This window comes from Dryobates pubescens, chromosome 19, assembly GCF_014839835.1.
Source record: "Dryobates pubescens isolate bDryPub1 chromosome 19, bDryPub1.pri, whole genome shotgun sequence".
In the NCBI taxonomy this organism is placed as follows: domain Eukaryota; kingdom Metazoa; phylum Chordata; class Aves; order Piciformes; family Picidae; genus Dryobates; species Dryobates pubescens.
This window is the reverse complement of record NC_071630.1, coordinates 16,348,518-16,362,489: the sequence shown is the minus strand read 5'-3', so window position 1 is coordinate 16,362,489 and position 13,972 is coordinate 16,348,518. Positions and strand designations below refer to the sequence as shown.

At 41.8% G+C, this 13,972-nt stretch overlaps 1 protein-coding gene across 9 annotated transcripts in view; it reads left to right on the top strand.

Annotated features, from left to right (window-relative positions):
• The window catches only part of ZNF536 (zinc finger protein 536), a 352,862-nt gene that overhangs the window by 230,951 nt on the left and 107,939 nt on the right, over positions 1-13,972 (top strand). Inside the window, exon 9 of one of the 9 annotated variants that reach the window (XM_054169951.1) lies at positions 2,127-4,272. The exons of the other annotated variants lie outside the window; for them this stretch is intronic. Within the exon in view, the coding sequence (XP_054025926.1) occupies positions 2,127-2,140 (14 nt within the window). The 3' untranslated portion in view covers positions 2,141-4,272. Of the gene's footprint in view, positions 1-2,126; positions 4,273-13,972 lie in introns of those variants that run through there. 9 annotated transcript variants of the gene reach the window in all.

The window sequence follows — 13,972 nt, the reverse complement described above, 5'->3', positions numbered from 1 at the left end:
CCCTCTTGTACAAAGCCTGTCATGGTTAGTCGTGGTTCCTTTTGTCTCTCCTACTGCCTGAGAGATCAGAAAACTTGAGACCTACCTTTAGCACCCGATTCCAGGGCATGATTCTTGTGTTCCTTTGTATTTTGGGAGAGTCTGTGCATTTGCCTTTCTTTTTGCAGCCAATGATGTGTGGGTTGTTGACATCTCAAGAGAACACTGATACACTTGATACAGTCCTTGCACAATCAAGACTGCGAGGCGTGGTGCTCTTTCCACAGTCAGAATACAGTGGAATTAAAACTGAAATAAAATATCTCAGTTAGCTCAGTTAGCTGAGATTGCATCTTTGATTTGCCACACTAATTGAGTTAAATTTCTGGCTGCAATAAAAACAAGCTGGGATTTTCAGTGATCCATGTGGATCATTTTTAGTTGGCAGATTTTACTTTAAGCTAATAGGTCAATTTTTAAACACGAATCTTGGCACAAAAGGGGCTTAATTTGTAGACAATGCAATGCCACCAACTCACATTGTTGTTTTGGAAAGTCACCACACATGGGGGAAACTGTCCTCAGTTTCCCTATATGTTGAATGAGAGAGATAGATGGTGTACACATCATTCATTTATGCTTCTGTCAGGCTTCAGGCTGTAGAGATGAAAGCCACAGTCAGGAAAGAACCCTAATTACTGCATAATACAGAAATTTCCATGTCGAAATGCTGCTGAGAAAATAATACTTTTTTGGTAATATTTCATCTTTACTTACATAGAATAGGAAGGGACAGGAAGAAAGAAAAAAATACCATTGATTAATTAGGGTTACTCCTGACTTGTACTTGGTTTTGGAGTCTACATCTACTATGCCTTTCTTTGCTGCTTGGCGGCCAGTAGCTGAGTGTGGAGGGGGAGCCCAGGGCAATGGCTCTGTCTCTCGGTAGCCGTCTTGAAAATCTTTGTAGTTTGCTTTCAGAGCTCTTGTTCATTCAAGAAGTTATACTTGGAGGTTCTAGACCTACTTCATATTTAAGTTTTGGAAGACCTGTTTTCCTTTCAATTTATGCTCTTTTTCTCTGGTTGTCTTCCCATATACATGTAGTTGTACTGCAATAATGTTCTGCCTCCTGCTCCATGTCATTAATTTACATGTGATTTGCACAGCATCTATTTATGACAAGACTCTTTTCATTCTCTCTCTCCTCCCCTTTAAATTTTTCTGCTTTGTGGCTAAGGTGGTAAAATGTCCCTGCTTGCATTTTCTGCTTGGGAGGTGCTTTAGGCTTTCAAAAGGAGGGCTGGTGGGCTACAGAACTATTGGCCAGAGATAGTCCTGGGCATTAGCTGGTCGCTTAATGGGTTAGTGCTACCCAACCCACACTTAATGATGTCCAAAAAGTATCAGTTCTGTGTTATCTCTATAAATCTAATTTGCTTCCATTCATGCTTGCTTTTCTCTGCAATTAGTGCTGTTTTCTCCTGCATAGGCTCCACCCCATTATCACTTCTTTCACTGTATGAAAACAGGGCGGCACCTTTCTGACATATGGTAGCAGCTTTGGAGTTTGTGTCCTGCAAAGGGCTTAGCACTTTCAGTTTCCTTTGAAACAGAAACATTGCACAGAATTATTAAAATGTTCAGCATTGTAACTTTCTGAAATACCTTCCAAATGTGGAACTGCAGCACAGACAAGAGGGCTGGGCAAGGGGAAGATCGATTGTGGCAGATTATTACAGCTTTATTGTCACATAATTATAGTGTTCTACCCCAGTGTTTGAATAGTGAATTTTGTTGTTGTAAATTGCCTATTGCCACAGGTGTCAAACCCAAAAAGATTATAATGCTAACCCCTTCAGAACTACCACCAACACATAAAATACAGAAAGAGATTTTTAATTGTTTGTGGTGGCTTCACTTGAATCCTTACTGCAGCAGCTCTTTGAAATGATAAAATCTGTATTAAACCGAAGCAAAAGGCATGCTGTATCCAAGCTGTAGGACAGCTGTGAGACAATGGAAGGTCATCCTGTGACAGCAAATTGTAAGACTCTTGCCCATCTGAAGTGTCTTGTAATGCACTTAAGAACATTTTGTCCTGATCTGCAGTTCAAAGAGTAACCAGAATGTTCTTTTCCTTCAAGGCAGAATGAAATGATATGGAAGTTTTACTGCAGACTTTTCTTTACCCCATTATGATGATTTCGAAGAGGTTTCATTAGTTTCAGTTAGGAGGTCCAAAGCCTGCTTTTAGTATATGAACTGTACTGCTGAAGGAGAGATTAGTGCCTCGGCCCCACGCCTGGGTTTCAGACACGCCTCTGGATGTCGCAGTGCCATTTGCATGGCAATATCAAACCAAACTCATATGGCTTGCTTCCTTTTTTTAATTAACTGGGAATGCCAGTGATCCAGTGAAGTTTGTGTTGCTGGATAAAAGGGCTGGTCTGTGAATAGCATTGTATTTGCCAAATGGTTCACTAGTCATTTCAGTACAAACAAATGGATGGTGTCTGTAAGTCTGCAAACACTGTTGACATTTAGCCTTGTTTATGTTACTTTCCTTTTGCTGCATATTTTTGGCTAGGAAAGATACTGTCTGAATCAACATTGACTTCCTAAGCAGAAGCTAAGGACCCAGTCTTGTATCTCTCATTCTTCATGAGTGGGACTACTTAGATGACTAAGGATTGCAGAATTAGGTCCTACATTTGTTTTACTTTAAATTTCATTGCTATATTAATGTCATTTAATTTGATTGTATTTTGTTGTATCAGAAATCGTTCAGGTGATCACTTTGGTATCACTGTTTTGTTTGCTGTTGAAGACTCTTCTCTCTTACCATTTTTCATGCTGCAGTTTAACATTCCCACCCCATTTAAGTTTCTGGAAATTAACCCCTAAACTATCTGATACAGCTAAGTGCTGAGTACCTTCTGTTCCCAGTGAAACTGGAGGCATTCAGAGCCTCCTAACACCAGATCTGAAAGGAGGATTGTGTTTGCAAAAGGAGGCCTTGGTATGTGCCTTGATTTCAGACATCAGTGACCAGCCGCAACAAGGCAAATCCCTAGCACAGAAAGGCTTTTCTTTCTTTGCAGAGACAAAATAATGATGTAAGCTTAGAGAGCTGTATGACTTTACTCTTAAGTTTCATCTCCCAAACAATATATTCCTATTCTTTTTTGTCATATCCAGGTCAATTTAAAATTATAATTTAGGATTAGGCAGAAGCATAGAGATGTTTCCAGGTCTTTCAAAAGTGAGACAATGCTCTGGTTTGTGTTTTGGTTCAGGAGTATATATTCTTGTGTCTGAGGTATAGTATTTCCTATAACTACTTATAAACACGAACAATTTAGACATCCTTGTAAGTCAAAACTAAGTGTATGATTAATACCTATTATGAGGCAAATTTTAAACAATTAATTTGACAGCAATTATAATTCTATGTTACGAGCTTTCAGAAACAAATAACCAAATTCATCTTTGTAATCTAAGGGATTTAGGATATCTTTATGCAGAGTTGACCTTGTTATACACAGTATTGCATATCTGGAATTTCTGAGGTTTGTTCCCACCTATCTAGATAGTGGCATAAATAATTACCTGAGGCTTATTAATTGTTCCAGCAAACAAAAAAAAAATATATACCTTAAGTGTAAGCATTAATATATGTGTACACAATACATCCACAATATATAACAAAACATCATGATAGTACAAAAATAGAGGTCCTGAATATGTTCTGTTATTTATGTGTTTGGCAACCTTAGGGAATGGACTTTAGTATGAATGAAAATTCTCTTTAACGTTTTTAAGGTTATTTATTGTCATTTCTATTTGAGTTTTTAATGGTTCTGTATTTTGTAATGCTTTAGCAGGAAAAAGAATACTGTAGTTACCTTTTTTTTTTCATATTCTTTAAGCAATATTTCTAGCTTAATATATTGTGCCAGGTTTTCCAATATTAACCAAGAAAGACAGTGAAATTCAATGAACAGCACTCTGACATCCACAATTTAAAACCTGTGATTGAAGTGAAATGTGTAAACTTCTAGTGGGTTATCCTGTGCTTTGGAATAGAGTATTGTTGGAAGTAATTAGACAATATATTAAGGTTTCCTGGTAATGAAGGTATGTAAGTTTTAATAATTGTTGCTTTCTGAATAAGTGTCAAACTATATCTTTAAATGTATATGGAGTTACAAGTTAGGTCACTTCTGAATGGAATGTAAAACAATACTAAAATGCTTCAATAACTTATCTCAGTGTTGCTAATAAAAAAAAAAGCTGTTAACCATTAGTGCAGTTTTGAGTCATTTTGTTAATTCATTCAAGAAAACTCTGAGAAACTGTTGTACCTGTTGGTAGACCAAAGACCACCCATCCCCAGTCCTTGGGTGCTTTGAGGGGCAAACTCTGCAAAGCTGCTTGTTGGCTTTGTAAAGGAGGTTTACTAAAAATGCAGTCTTGTAAGGGAGGAGTGATTTGTCTTTAGAACGTTGTCATGTATAGTTAGGCAGGTACAGAAGTGTGTGTGTGGGGCAGGGTGGTGTGGGGGAATGTCAGACAAGGGGGGAGGGTGGGCATTAGACTTGTTTCCTCTTACACAGAAAAAAATCTTGTGAGTGTAGGACCTGTTTCTCCTCTGCCACTATTAAAATGCAGCTGAAATTTTTGTGGAGGCCACTGGGTTAAAAATGAGAAATGTCGGATGGATTAAGTGTGTAAATATTAGTGCCTGGGTGCTTGGCTAGGGTGAGCTGCATATTTGGGTCCTGTTCTGCAGCTGGAGCTATAGTCTCAGTGACTCATGGGTATATGACATCTATCCCAGTAGAAGAAATACCAGGAGCATATGGCCCATGTGCGATCTGTCGACTAGCCTTGCATTGTCACAGTCCTCAATACTGCAGATAGAACTGAATTCTTCTGTTTCCCATGGAAAGTATGTGTGATGAGCATCCTAAGCCTAGCCTCCCTCCTCAGACCCAGGTATGATGCACCCAAGAAAAAGCAAGTATAGGGTAACAAGAATCCAGTTGCATCTGTCCCAGTAGATGGGACCCATAAGAGGTGGCCTGTTGATCAGTGCACTGATGAGTATGCAATTGGAAGCTAAAGCAAAACCATGACCAGGGCTCCCAGTGTTACATCTTCATTAATGCCATCAGTTTTGAATAGCATATTGGTACTTTTTATTTATTCCACCAAAACACCATGAGTCAGGACCTGACATTTTACTGTTCTGTGTCATACTGAGAAAAATCTGTAGTTCAGCAGTAGGACAATTATATTATTTTGGAAGGGCTAGAAATAATACAGCATTTGTGAGACAACTGTAACATTTATCCAGACTCAGTGTGAGATTGTTCTTCCTTTTATTTGGAGAGCACTTCCAAAAAAGTATCAACTAGGAGCAAAGGAGGAAAAAAAAAGAGACAAGAAAAAGTGGCAATTATGAATCCATTTAACCCCCATAGGGTGTAATCCCATTTTATGTAATACCATTGGCTGTTACATGCCTAAACTTCTATGCAGCGAGCTGTGAATATAGTCCTTATTGTCCTGTGGGCAATATGACTAAGGAAAAAAGATCTCTGTGATACAATAGGGCATTTGTCTGAACAGTGTACCCTAAGGTCCGTAACATCAAATCTAAAGTTGTAATTATACAGCTGCAGTCACACCACTCAAGTGAAGGCTGTGTCAGCACTTGTATTATATAAGAAATCCTGTTTTCAAGGGTTTATGAGTCATTTGTAAAAACCATTTCTCACTAAACAATTGTTCTGGTTGTTCCAAAGCAATGTCTAGGTGCAGGCCTTTCCCCAGTAGGATGTGGTCATGTCTTCTACAATGTGCCCTGGCTTAACTTGGCAGTTAATTTTGCTAGTGAATGTATCTTTGCCTAGCTAGGAAATTACTTAGATGGTCTGGGGAGGTTGTTAATTTTTATTATTGTTAATACATAAACTAGTGGGGAAAAAAACATGGGGTAAGATCTCTAACAAGGATAATAACAGGTGAAACTCGTCTTAGAAATGATAAAATCAGGATTTCCCACTTTGTTGTCCCCTGTGTTGGTCGTAACTTTTCTGATCTCAGTCACACGTTTATGTTTTTTGAGATGCCTTGACATTGAGCCTTTCAAACTTACAGTGACTTTTATTGTCATTCAAAGCAGCCACACATTTGCTGGCAGGGAGCAACCAGGAAAGAGGTTTATTTACAGCAGCACCACAGAGGTGAACTAGGAGCACTACGCATCCTTCCCACACAAATGCAAAAGGAATATACTTAGGATTGAGACCAAATACCAGAAGCCACAGCTTTCCTGCTACATGAAATTTTTAGGTAGGTGTGCTGGATGCAAGTGACTTAACAGACACCCCTGCCTGGAGCATTGCCATTTACAAGCAGGTGTTCCTGAAGCCACCCCCGTGTCAGGCATTTGCACCCAAGCCCGCCCCATTGTCCGTGGAGTGAGACGCAAGCCAGCAAGTTTCTTTAAGCTGATCTCCTCTGATCAGAGGCGTCTGCAGTGCCATTCCCTGCATAGAACAGCCATTGTTCAGCTTGCAGAGCAACAGTGGGGTAGAAAATAGCATGCCATGCTGGGGATCAGAGAGGGAATTGTTCCTTAATTATCTCTTACTGAAGGAAAAACCCAAGGCATATCCAGATATGTGCTATGACTCTGGCAGAACATGAGTCTTTTAACTGTGATTTGGGGAGGGGGGCTCACGTTCAGAAGCTCGCAGCCCTTGCTCCTCCTGCAAGTATACCTGTGATTCACTCACTGACCATGGAAAAAAAATTAAGTTTTCCACTTTGGATCCTCCATTGTGAAATGGAAAATAATAGTACTTATCTCCCTGGTAGGAGTGCTGTGAGGATGAATGAATTAATTAATGTTTGTAAAGCGCTTTGAAGATGAAGAACATTATATAAGTCCTTGGTGTATAAATGCTTCCTTCTCTGATATAACTACAGTAAGCTATAACAATTTATTGATGAAAATAAATGCACATTGAAAGCATGTTTTGGGTGTGTATATCCTTTCAGTATACCAGCAGTGTTTGTGAGCCCAGCTTCCTGAGCAGCATGGTGCAGCAATCCCAGAGCTGAGACCTGCCTTCAGCCTCAGCCCCTCCCTGTGCCCAGCAGCCAGTGCTTGGAGGCTCTCTGCACCTGTAGGAGCTTTGCTATATTTTGGCCGTAAAGTCTTTCCACCAGGTCCATGGATTTTGACCTCAGGGCTCTTCACAGTGCCAACTGGGTCGAGGCACTGGTTTTTGACCATCACTGCAGCAGGTCAGCCCCATCTGTGTTGTGGACCCATGCAGCACCGGTGCCCAAGACAGGCCAAGGCTCAGCAATGTATCCAGTGGGTTGCTTGGCCCACAGCCCAGTGCCAGCCTTGCAGGTCCTCCTGTGTCTGAGCAAGCTGGCCCATGTCAGAACTGAGAACCTGCCATGCTGTCTTGCCACAGTTTGTACTCCTGAGCTTCAGTGAGATGCCCAGTGCTCAGTATCTGCAGTACTCAGCAAGTCCCAACATCCCTGTTCGTGCTCGGTGACCTGGTGCCTGAACTGGCTGTTGTCTGGTCTTTAATTGGATGGCAGTGGCTCCAGTTCGCTACTTGTAAGGTAAATTTTTTTATTGCTTGCCTTTCAACATTACCATCCAAAAGTGTTCCTTGCTGCTTTACCTTTTATTCTTATTTTATTCAAGCCAGCAAGTGCATTTGATCCCAAGCAGCTCGTGTATAACAAGGCAAATTAAGAAGATGCAGGGAAGAAAATCCAGTACTTAAGCCATATAGAGATGTGACATTTATGAAGAGAGACATATGAGAAAAGGTTTGTGCATTGAAATGAACAGGTGAAAGATGAGGTTCAAGATTTCTCAGGTGCAATCCTCTGTTCACAGCTGCCACATAGATCAGCTTATGGACCTCAGGAGAAAGGACTGCATTAGCTCTAATTGTGTCTTTTTCTCACTTGCCCCTTTGCACTGCTAACCCTCTTCTGGTCTGTGCACTTGGTTTACATTTAAATCCTTTCAGATCTTCATGGCAAACTAGTTGCTGGTTTATCCTGCCATTTGGAGCGCAGAGGAACAGTGTGCTGCTCCTAGGGGTGCACCTACTTGGAGCCCTGGGCCCCACTCCCAGCTGTGGGCTCTTCTATCCCTGCTGAGAGTTTAAAGAGGGTGACAGCTCTTGCCCGGCACAGTCTGTTCCGGCAGCATGTTCACCTAGATGCCAAAAGCTCCAAGGTGTTTCACTGGCACGCCCGGACATCCCCAAACTCTGACCCACACTCAGTGGGGCAGCTGATTTTTCCATCCCCTGACTATCTAATAACACGAGGGCTTATGGGTGTATTTACTGGTGGTTATATAACTGTGCGTTGGGGGGGAAAAAAACCCACACAAAGCCCAAACAAACAGAAAAGCTTTCCCAAAGGATAGAGGTGAGAATCCCATTAACAGGACGGGTCCCTCTTTAGTTGCCAAAATGATTGACAGATGGATACGTTTAGAAGATGAAAACCGAGCCATAGGGGACAGAGCAGGGAGGGGAGGAGGCCAATCAGTTGAATAAAAAACTGAGCATCAGTGCTGGGGAAGGAGAAAACCGGCACTCCCACTAGAAAAATCCTCACCCTCTGCTCCCCTACTGTTTGTTTGGGGAAAATGCTGCAGCTTAATCAGAATTATTTACAAGATAATAGTCCATTGTTTGTAGTAAGACAGATGCTGTCTGTGGGAATTTGGTGGTTTATGCTCTATGCATTACAGTGCCATCACTGTGTACAGATGGGATCACAGTGGTATTGTTGTTATCCACTTTTTGGAAATTTGGAGGATCCTTACTGTGAAAGGAGGATCCTTAAATAGAAAAAAGAAATTGTTTTCTCAGGCCAAGAACTGAGATTTCTCTTAAGGCAGAATTGTAGTCATACGTGGGAAAAGAAGTGGACATGGTGGAAGCACTTTGCTGAGACCCATAGCATGAAGGATGCCTAGGCTGCCTTGGTGGTGGTGGGCATTAATTCAACACATGGGTAGATCCTGTGTGTCTTTCCAAATGGTGAGGAAGTATGTTCTGGTGGAGTATGCTGGTGCTCCCTCCTTTGCTGGTGGCTTGCAGCATTAGTTGTTTAGCAGGTGCTATGAAAGGTACACAAGCATGTCTGTGCAAGAGTAGGGCTTGCCCGCTGGGTAATCATGCTCTGGTTGTGTGACTGCAATGTGTGCCATCCTCTCTATGATGCAAGCTAAACACTGACCACTTCTGTTTCAGAAGCTTCACCCTACTGATTTTGTTGTTTAATTCCGGCAGGCATTATTTCCATAAGCATCACCCTCTGACCCAAGCAAAAATTCCATGTGGAGGCCTAGAGCCTGGCAAAAGGGACAAGCCTGTGACATCCCTGTGGGTTTCCAGGAAGAATAGGGAGGTCTGCTGAGGCCAGTGTAGACAGCGTTCTCCATCAGCGTGTCCCTCCTGCTGTCTGCTTGCCTTTGTCTTAGCAAAGCTCAGAGACAGCAGCATGCACAGCACTTTCAGGTGACTCTGGGATGGGAGGATAAGGTCAGTGCAATGTTTTTCTCAGGAGCAAATCCTGCCTTGCCTTTTCTGCTCCAACCACAGAAGCCTGTGAGATGAGCAGTTCCTCGATAGGTCACTGTGCTTTGCATCAGGACCTGCAAGCAAGGTGCAGGACAAGGGGGTGGAAGGGTGTCTGGGTGGGTGTATGTATGTGTGCACTCACTTCCTCTCTGAAAAGATCTGCTTTTGGTGTGCAATAGCTCACATATTACTTCAGCAGAGACCAGTGTGCACCAAAGGCAACCAAGAGACGGCAAGTCACCAGAAATGCTCCAGAGGGGATTTTGAGCATCCACGTCTGGTATCCCAAGATCCATTAGCTTTCAGGTAAAATGGAAAACACCATCTTTTTTGTGTGCAAGATAATTATGCTGTCTCTTCATCACTGCAAAATACCTGAGTTTCCCCAGAGAAAGCAGAGGGCCTGGGTACAGGGAATGAGAAAGGGAAGGGCAAGGAATGGCTGGCTGGCAGTTTTTGGGGTCCATGCAGCTGGAAATGGGTTTCCAGCGTCAGCTTGTTTTCTTCTAGGTGGGCTTCCCCCCAAATGAGTAGAGAGAGGAGGCAGCTCCCTTTTTCTGGGTTCAGTGTGCTGCCAGGGATGGAACTGATAGCATCAGACCCTGAATGGAAACCATTTTGCCCAAGAAGAGGGATCTCCTCAGGCTTTTGCGAAATAGAACTTTCCAAGAATACCTTCAAAGGGTTAGACTGGCACAAGTTTGACATTTTTGAGTAATTTTATTTTTCTTAAGTGTCTCCAATGGGATCTATCCAGGGAGCTCCAAGTTTTTTTCCTCCTAGTCAGCATTTATTTGCAAAATCTTAATTTTGTATTTCCTGACATTTAAACTTTTCAGCCTAATGTTCTAATAAAGATTCTGTCCTTCTGTCTAAATAAAGCTTCGTTCTAATGAGGACACCATCCATCTCTCAAGATGGAGTTGTAACGACTTCCAGCCTAAGTGTAATTTTAGCTAGGCTCCCTTCCCCACCCTCTTGTCCCCACAGCTCTTTGCTTGGGGTGTAAATTATCTGGTTTGGACCAAAGTTGTGCAGAATTTAATTTTGAGTGAAGTGACTGAGCTATTGTATGAGCCTCTGCTTTCTCTCTGAAAAGGGGGATTTTACTCACTCCCAGTTGTATGTTCAGTGCCTGCCTATTTGCAATTTCTGTTCATAAGGCTGTGGGTTTTCATGCCAATGATTTTCTGTGTGAGTTATTGGAGCAGGGAGGTTGTGGGAGCATGCCAATGTCAAAGGTTGTCACTTGAATGATAATTAATAACATTATCAGACTGATTATGTGTTTAGATGTCCAGAATCAGGAGTGAATTGAACTTGTTAAATTTAATTCCTACCTCTGAATATCTGATGGTTTCCTGTGGCTGGAAGACTGGCGTGCTCACCAGTCTTGTATTTGCATAAAGGACAAAACCAGGAATTTGAAAGGGCAACAACCAATAAGAATTGCTGAAATTCTGGGCTTCTGGCGCTCACAGGGCTTCTCCTACAGCACCATGGCTCTGTGGGCTCTTGCTAGACTGCAGAGTGTGCAGATCGGGTGCAGGATGATGTTTATAGGTCCTGGTTTCACTCTGCCAGCTGCTGACTGAAACGTCATTTGAGATTGGAGATTATGTCTTTTAAGGTCCCAAAGAGCGCTTCACAGGCGACTGATTGCCTCTGTCAGAGGCAGGAGAGCTAGGTCCCACCTCAGTGGGTGGGATCTGAACTCATGCTTTCAGAGGTCAATAACAGGGTTTTTAGACCTTTGTGCCTCTCAGTCCCTTATAGCCAGACCTTTTCTGTTAAAACTGTTTAAATTACAAACCAGTAATAAAAGGATCATATGTGTTTCCCACTGAACAGGTTCTTTAAGGCTATTATGATAATTAAAAACATATGGTGCCTCCACGAGTCAGAGGGAAACCACAGATGTACAAATTAGGTATTATATAAGGTTTTTCTTTTTGCCCTTTCAAAAACAGCAAGCCAAAGAAGTACAAAGAGATAAAAGATGGTGATTTTTTTTCTTTTGGAGATGGAAGTTAGCATTTTGGATTTATAGTCATGAAATATGTAAGCCTCCTTCCTTACACATAATCAGAGCAAACTCTTTCTAATACACAGGAAGGAAAAACCAGTAGCTAAGACTGCAGTATTTATGGAAGGAATAAGGAAACACTTTGTTTCATGCAAGTTATTGGAGACCAGGAAACCTTTTGCATTTTTTATGATGTTTCCCTGCACAGACACGAAGGATTATATTTATTAAATATTGAATTATATTGAAATTGGATTGATGCAGCCAAAGAAGGACATTTCTTTGTATTCCATTTTTTCTCCTTTTAAAGAAGGGAAATGTACTAATATTGATTGCGGTACAAGTAGTCATTTGTTTTAATTTAAAAATATAGGATTGATTTTGAGAAGGTGATAAATACTGCTAATAAAAAAATTCAAAATGGGGATTTATAATGATTCTCTGTTAAGTCAATGGTTTAGTGAGGCTAACTTATAATAAAAGTAGCGACGTGCTGAACTACCCATAGCTAATGGGTTATTTGCCATTTGCTGGCACTGCAAACTTTCCTTGGTTTGCTGGCTCCTGCTGCAGAAGGTAAAATTTATATTGTCTAATGCTCCTCACTCCTTGTTTTGTCTTTCCTGTGATCAAACTGGGCAGCTGAGCGTCTGCTGGCCAGCCATGGGCCCTCCTCACTATGCAGGCATATACAGATAGTCTATAGAGAGGGGCCAGATCCAGTTGTGGCAGAGCTAGGTCTGAAATTGGTAGCTGTTGTGGGTCTCAGATTCTGCAATGGTACAGTGCAGCTCCATAGGTTTCAGAGTCTCTCAGCCTTGGCACAGGTCTTTCATTGTGGATGAGAGATGGGCAGGTAGCTCTTGCCTTTTGCTCCATGGCTTATATACCACCAGCATCTGTCTGGCACCTTGCCCTGTGTTGAGCACCTTCCTTTTCTCACCTGGGACTGTTTAGGGCTTGATGCCTCCAATGTCCCAGCAAGGAGTGGGATTACAGCAAGTCAGCACCCCACCAATGTGGAGCCCTGCAGCCTCAGGGAGGAGGGACACATTGCTTCTGTGGCAGCAGGGCGTGGAGACCTTCCTGGCACTTCCGTTTGCGGTTGGGCTTGTTTCTGTCCTACCCTGACAAAGGGGATGCTGTGAGCCCACTAGCCACAAGATCTGCAACCCTGTCTGTGCCAGCCCCTGCTGCAGTCAGCTGGGGACAGCATAGGGGGCAATTCAGCGTAGGGGACAATGTGTCCTGCCCTTGGCAATGCCATCCTTGGACACGTGGCCTGTGTCTACAGTGGGGACCTCACCCCAAGGTGTAGCTGAGTGTTTGGAGGCCTTTTGCTGTGTTAGCTTAGGTTCTATTCTGTCTTTTAGCAGAAAGTAAACAACTGTGAGTTTTGTTTCCTTTTTCCCTTCAAAGAAATTTTTAGAAGAGCAAAAAAAAAAAATCTGGGGGAAGAGGAGTGGGAGAAGCCTGATGCTAATACTCCCAAGTTTGCAGGAGTGGTGGCTGAGCAGGCATCTCTGAAGAGAGGCTTTTCTTTTATTGAGTGATGGCAACCTCCATGTTATTTCACATGTAGGTATTACCATTTTAACTTTTTCTGAGGTAAAATAACACCTTGTCACTCAGTGCAAATACCAATCACAAAATGAATTAATTGTAATAACTGTTGTCAACGGAACAAAAGACTTGTTGCTTTCCTAAGCAGATTTCAGTGCCACTGATAACTATATACAGAGGTTCCCATTGGGCTTATTCAGTGTAGGTAGTCAGAACATAATTTCATCTGTCTTTCTCTGCTCTTTGTTATAAAAGTCTCAGAAATTGAGTTAAAACCCTGTATTTTTAACATATTGCTAAGTATACACTTTTGCAGTGCTTACAGTTATTTTTTTTTCCTCAAAGAATCCCTAGACATTTATACTAGTTAATTAACACTTTTTTTGGTGGCTAATTTATTAAACAAGCTTCTAACAGTCTGCAGAATCTGTTTATTCACCTTATGCCATGATGGACAGTTACTTTCAAAGAAAGTATGGGTAGCCTTTTTTTTTTTGCTACACAAAATTTACTTTTGCTAATGTTACTTTCTTTAGCCAGTCATCTTTATCCAAAGTGAACAGTGCTGTCCCAATAGATGGGTGAAGTTTCCTTTGAAAAGGGGGAAAGAGAGAAAAAAACAGCCAAGAAAAGCAAAATTCTTCATACTTGTGCTAACCACAAATTTATTCAAGCGAAGTTTGGGGTGAGGGGGAGAACTAATTAGCTAATTTCACAACGGAGCCTCAGTACAGCAGGAATCAGTGCCAATATG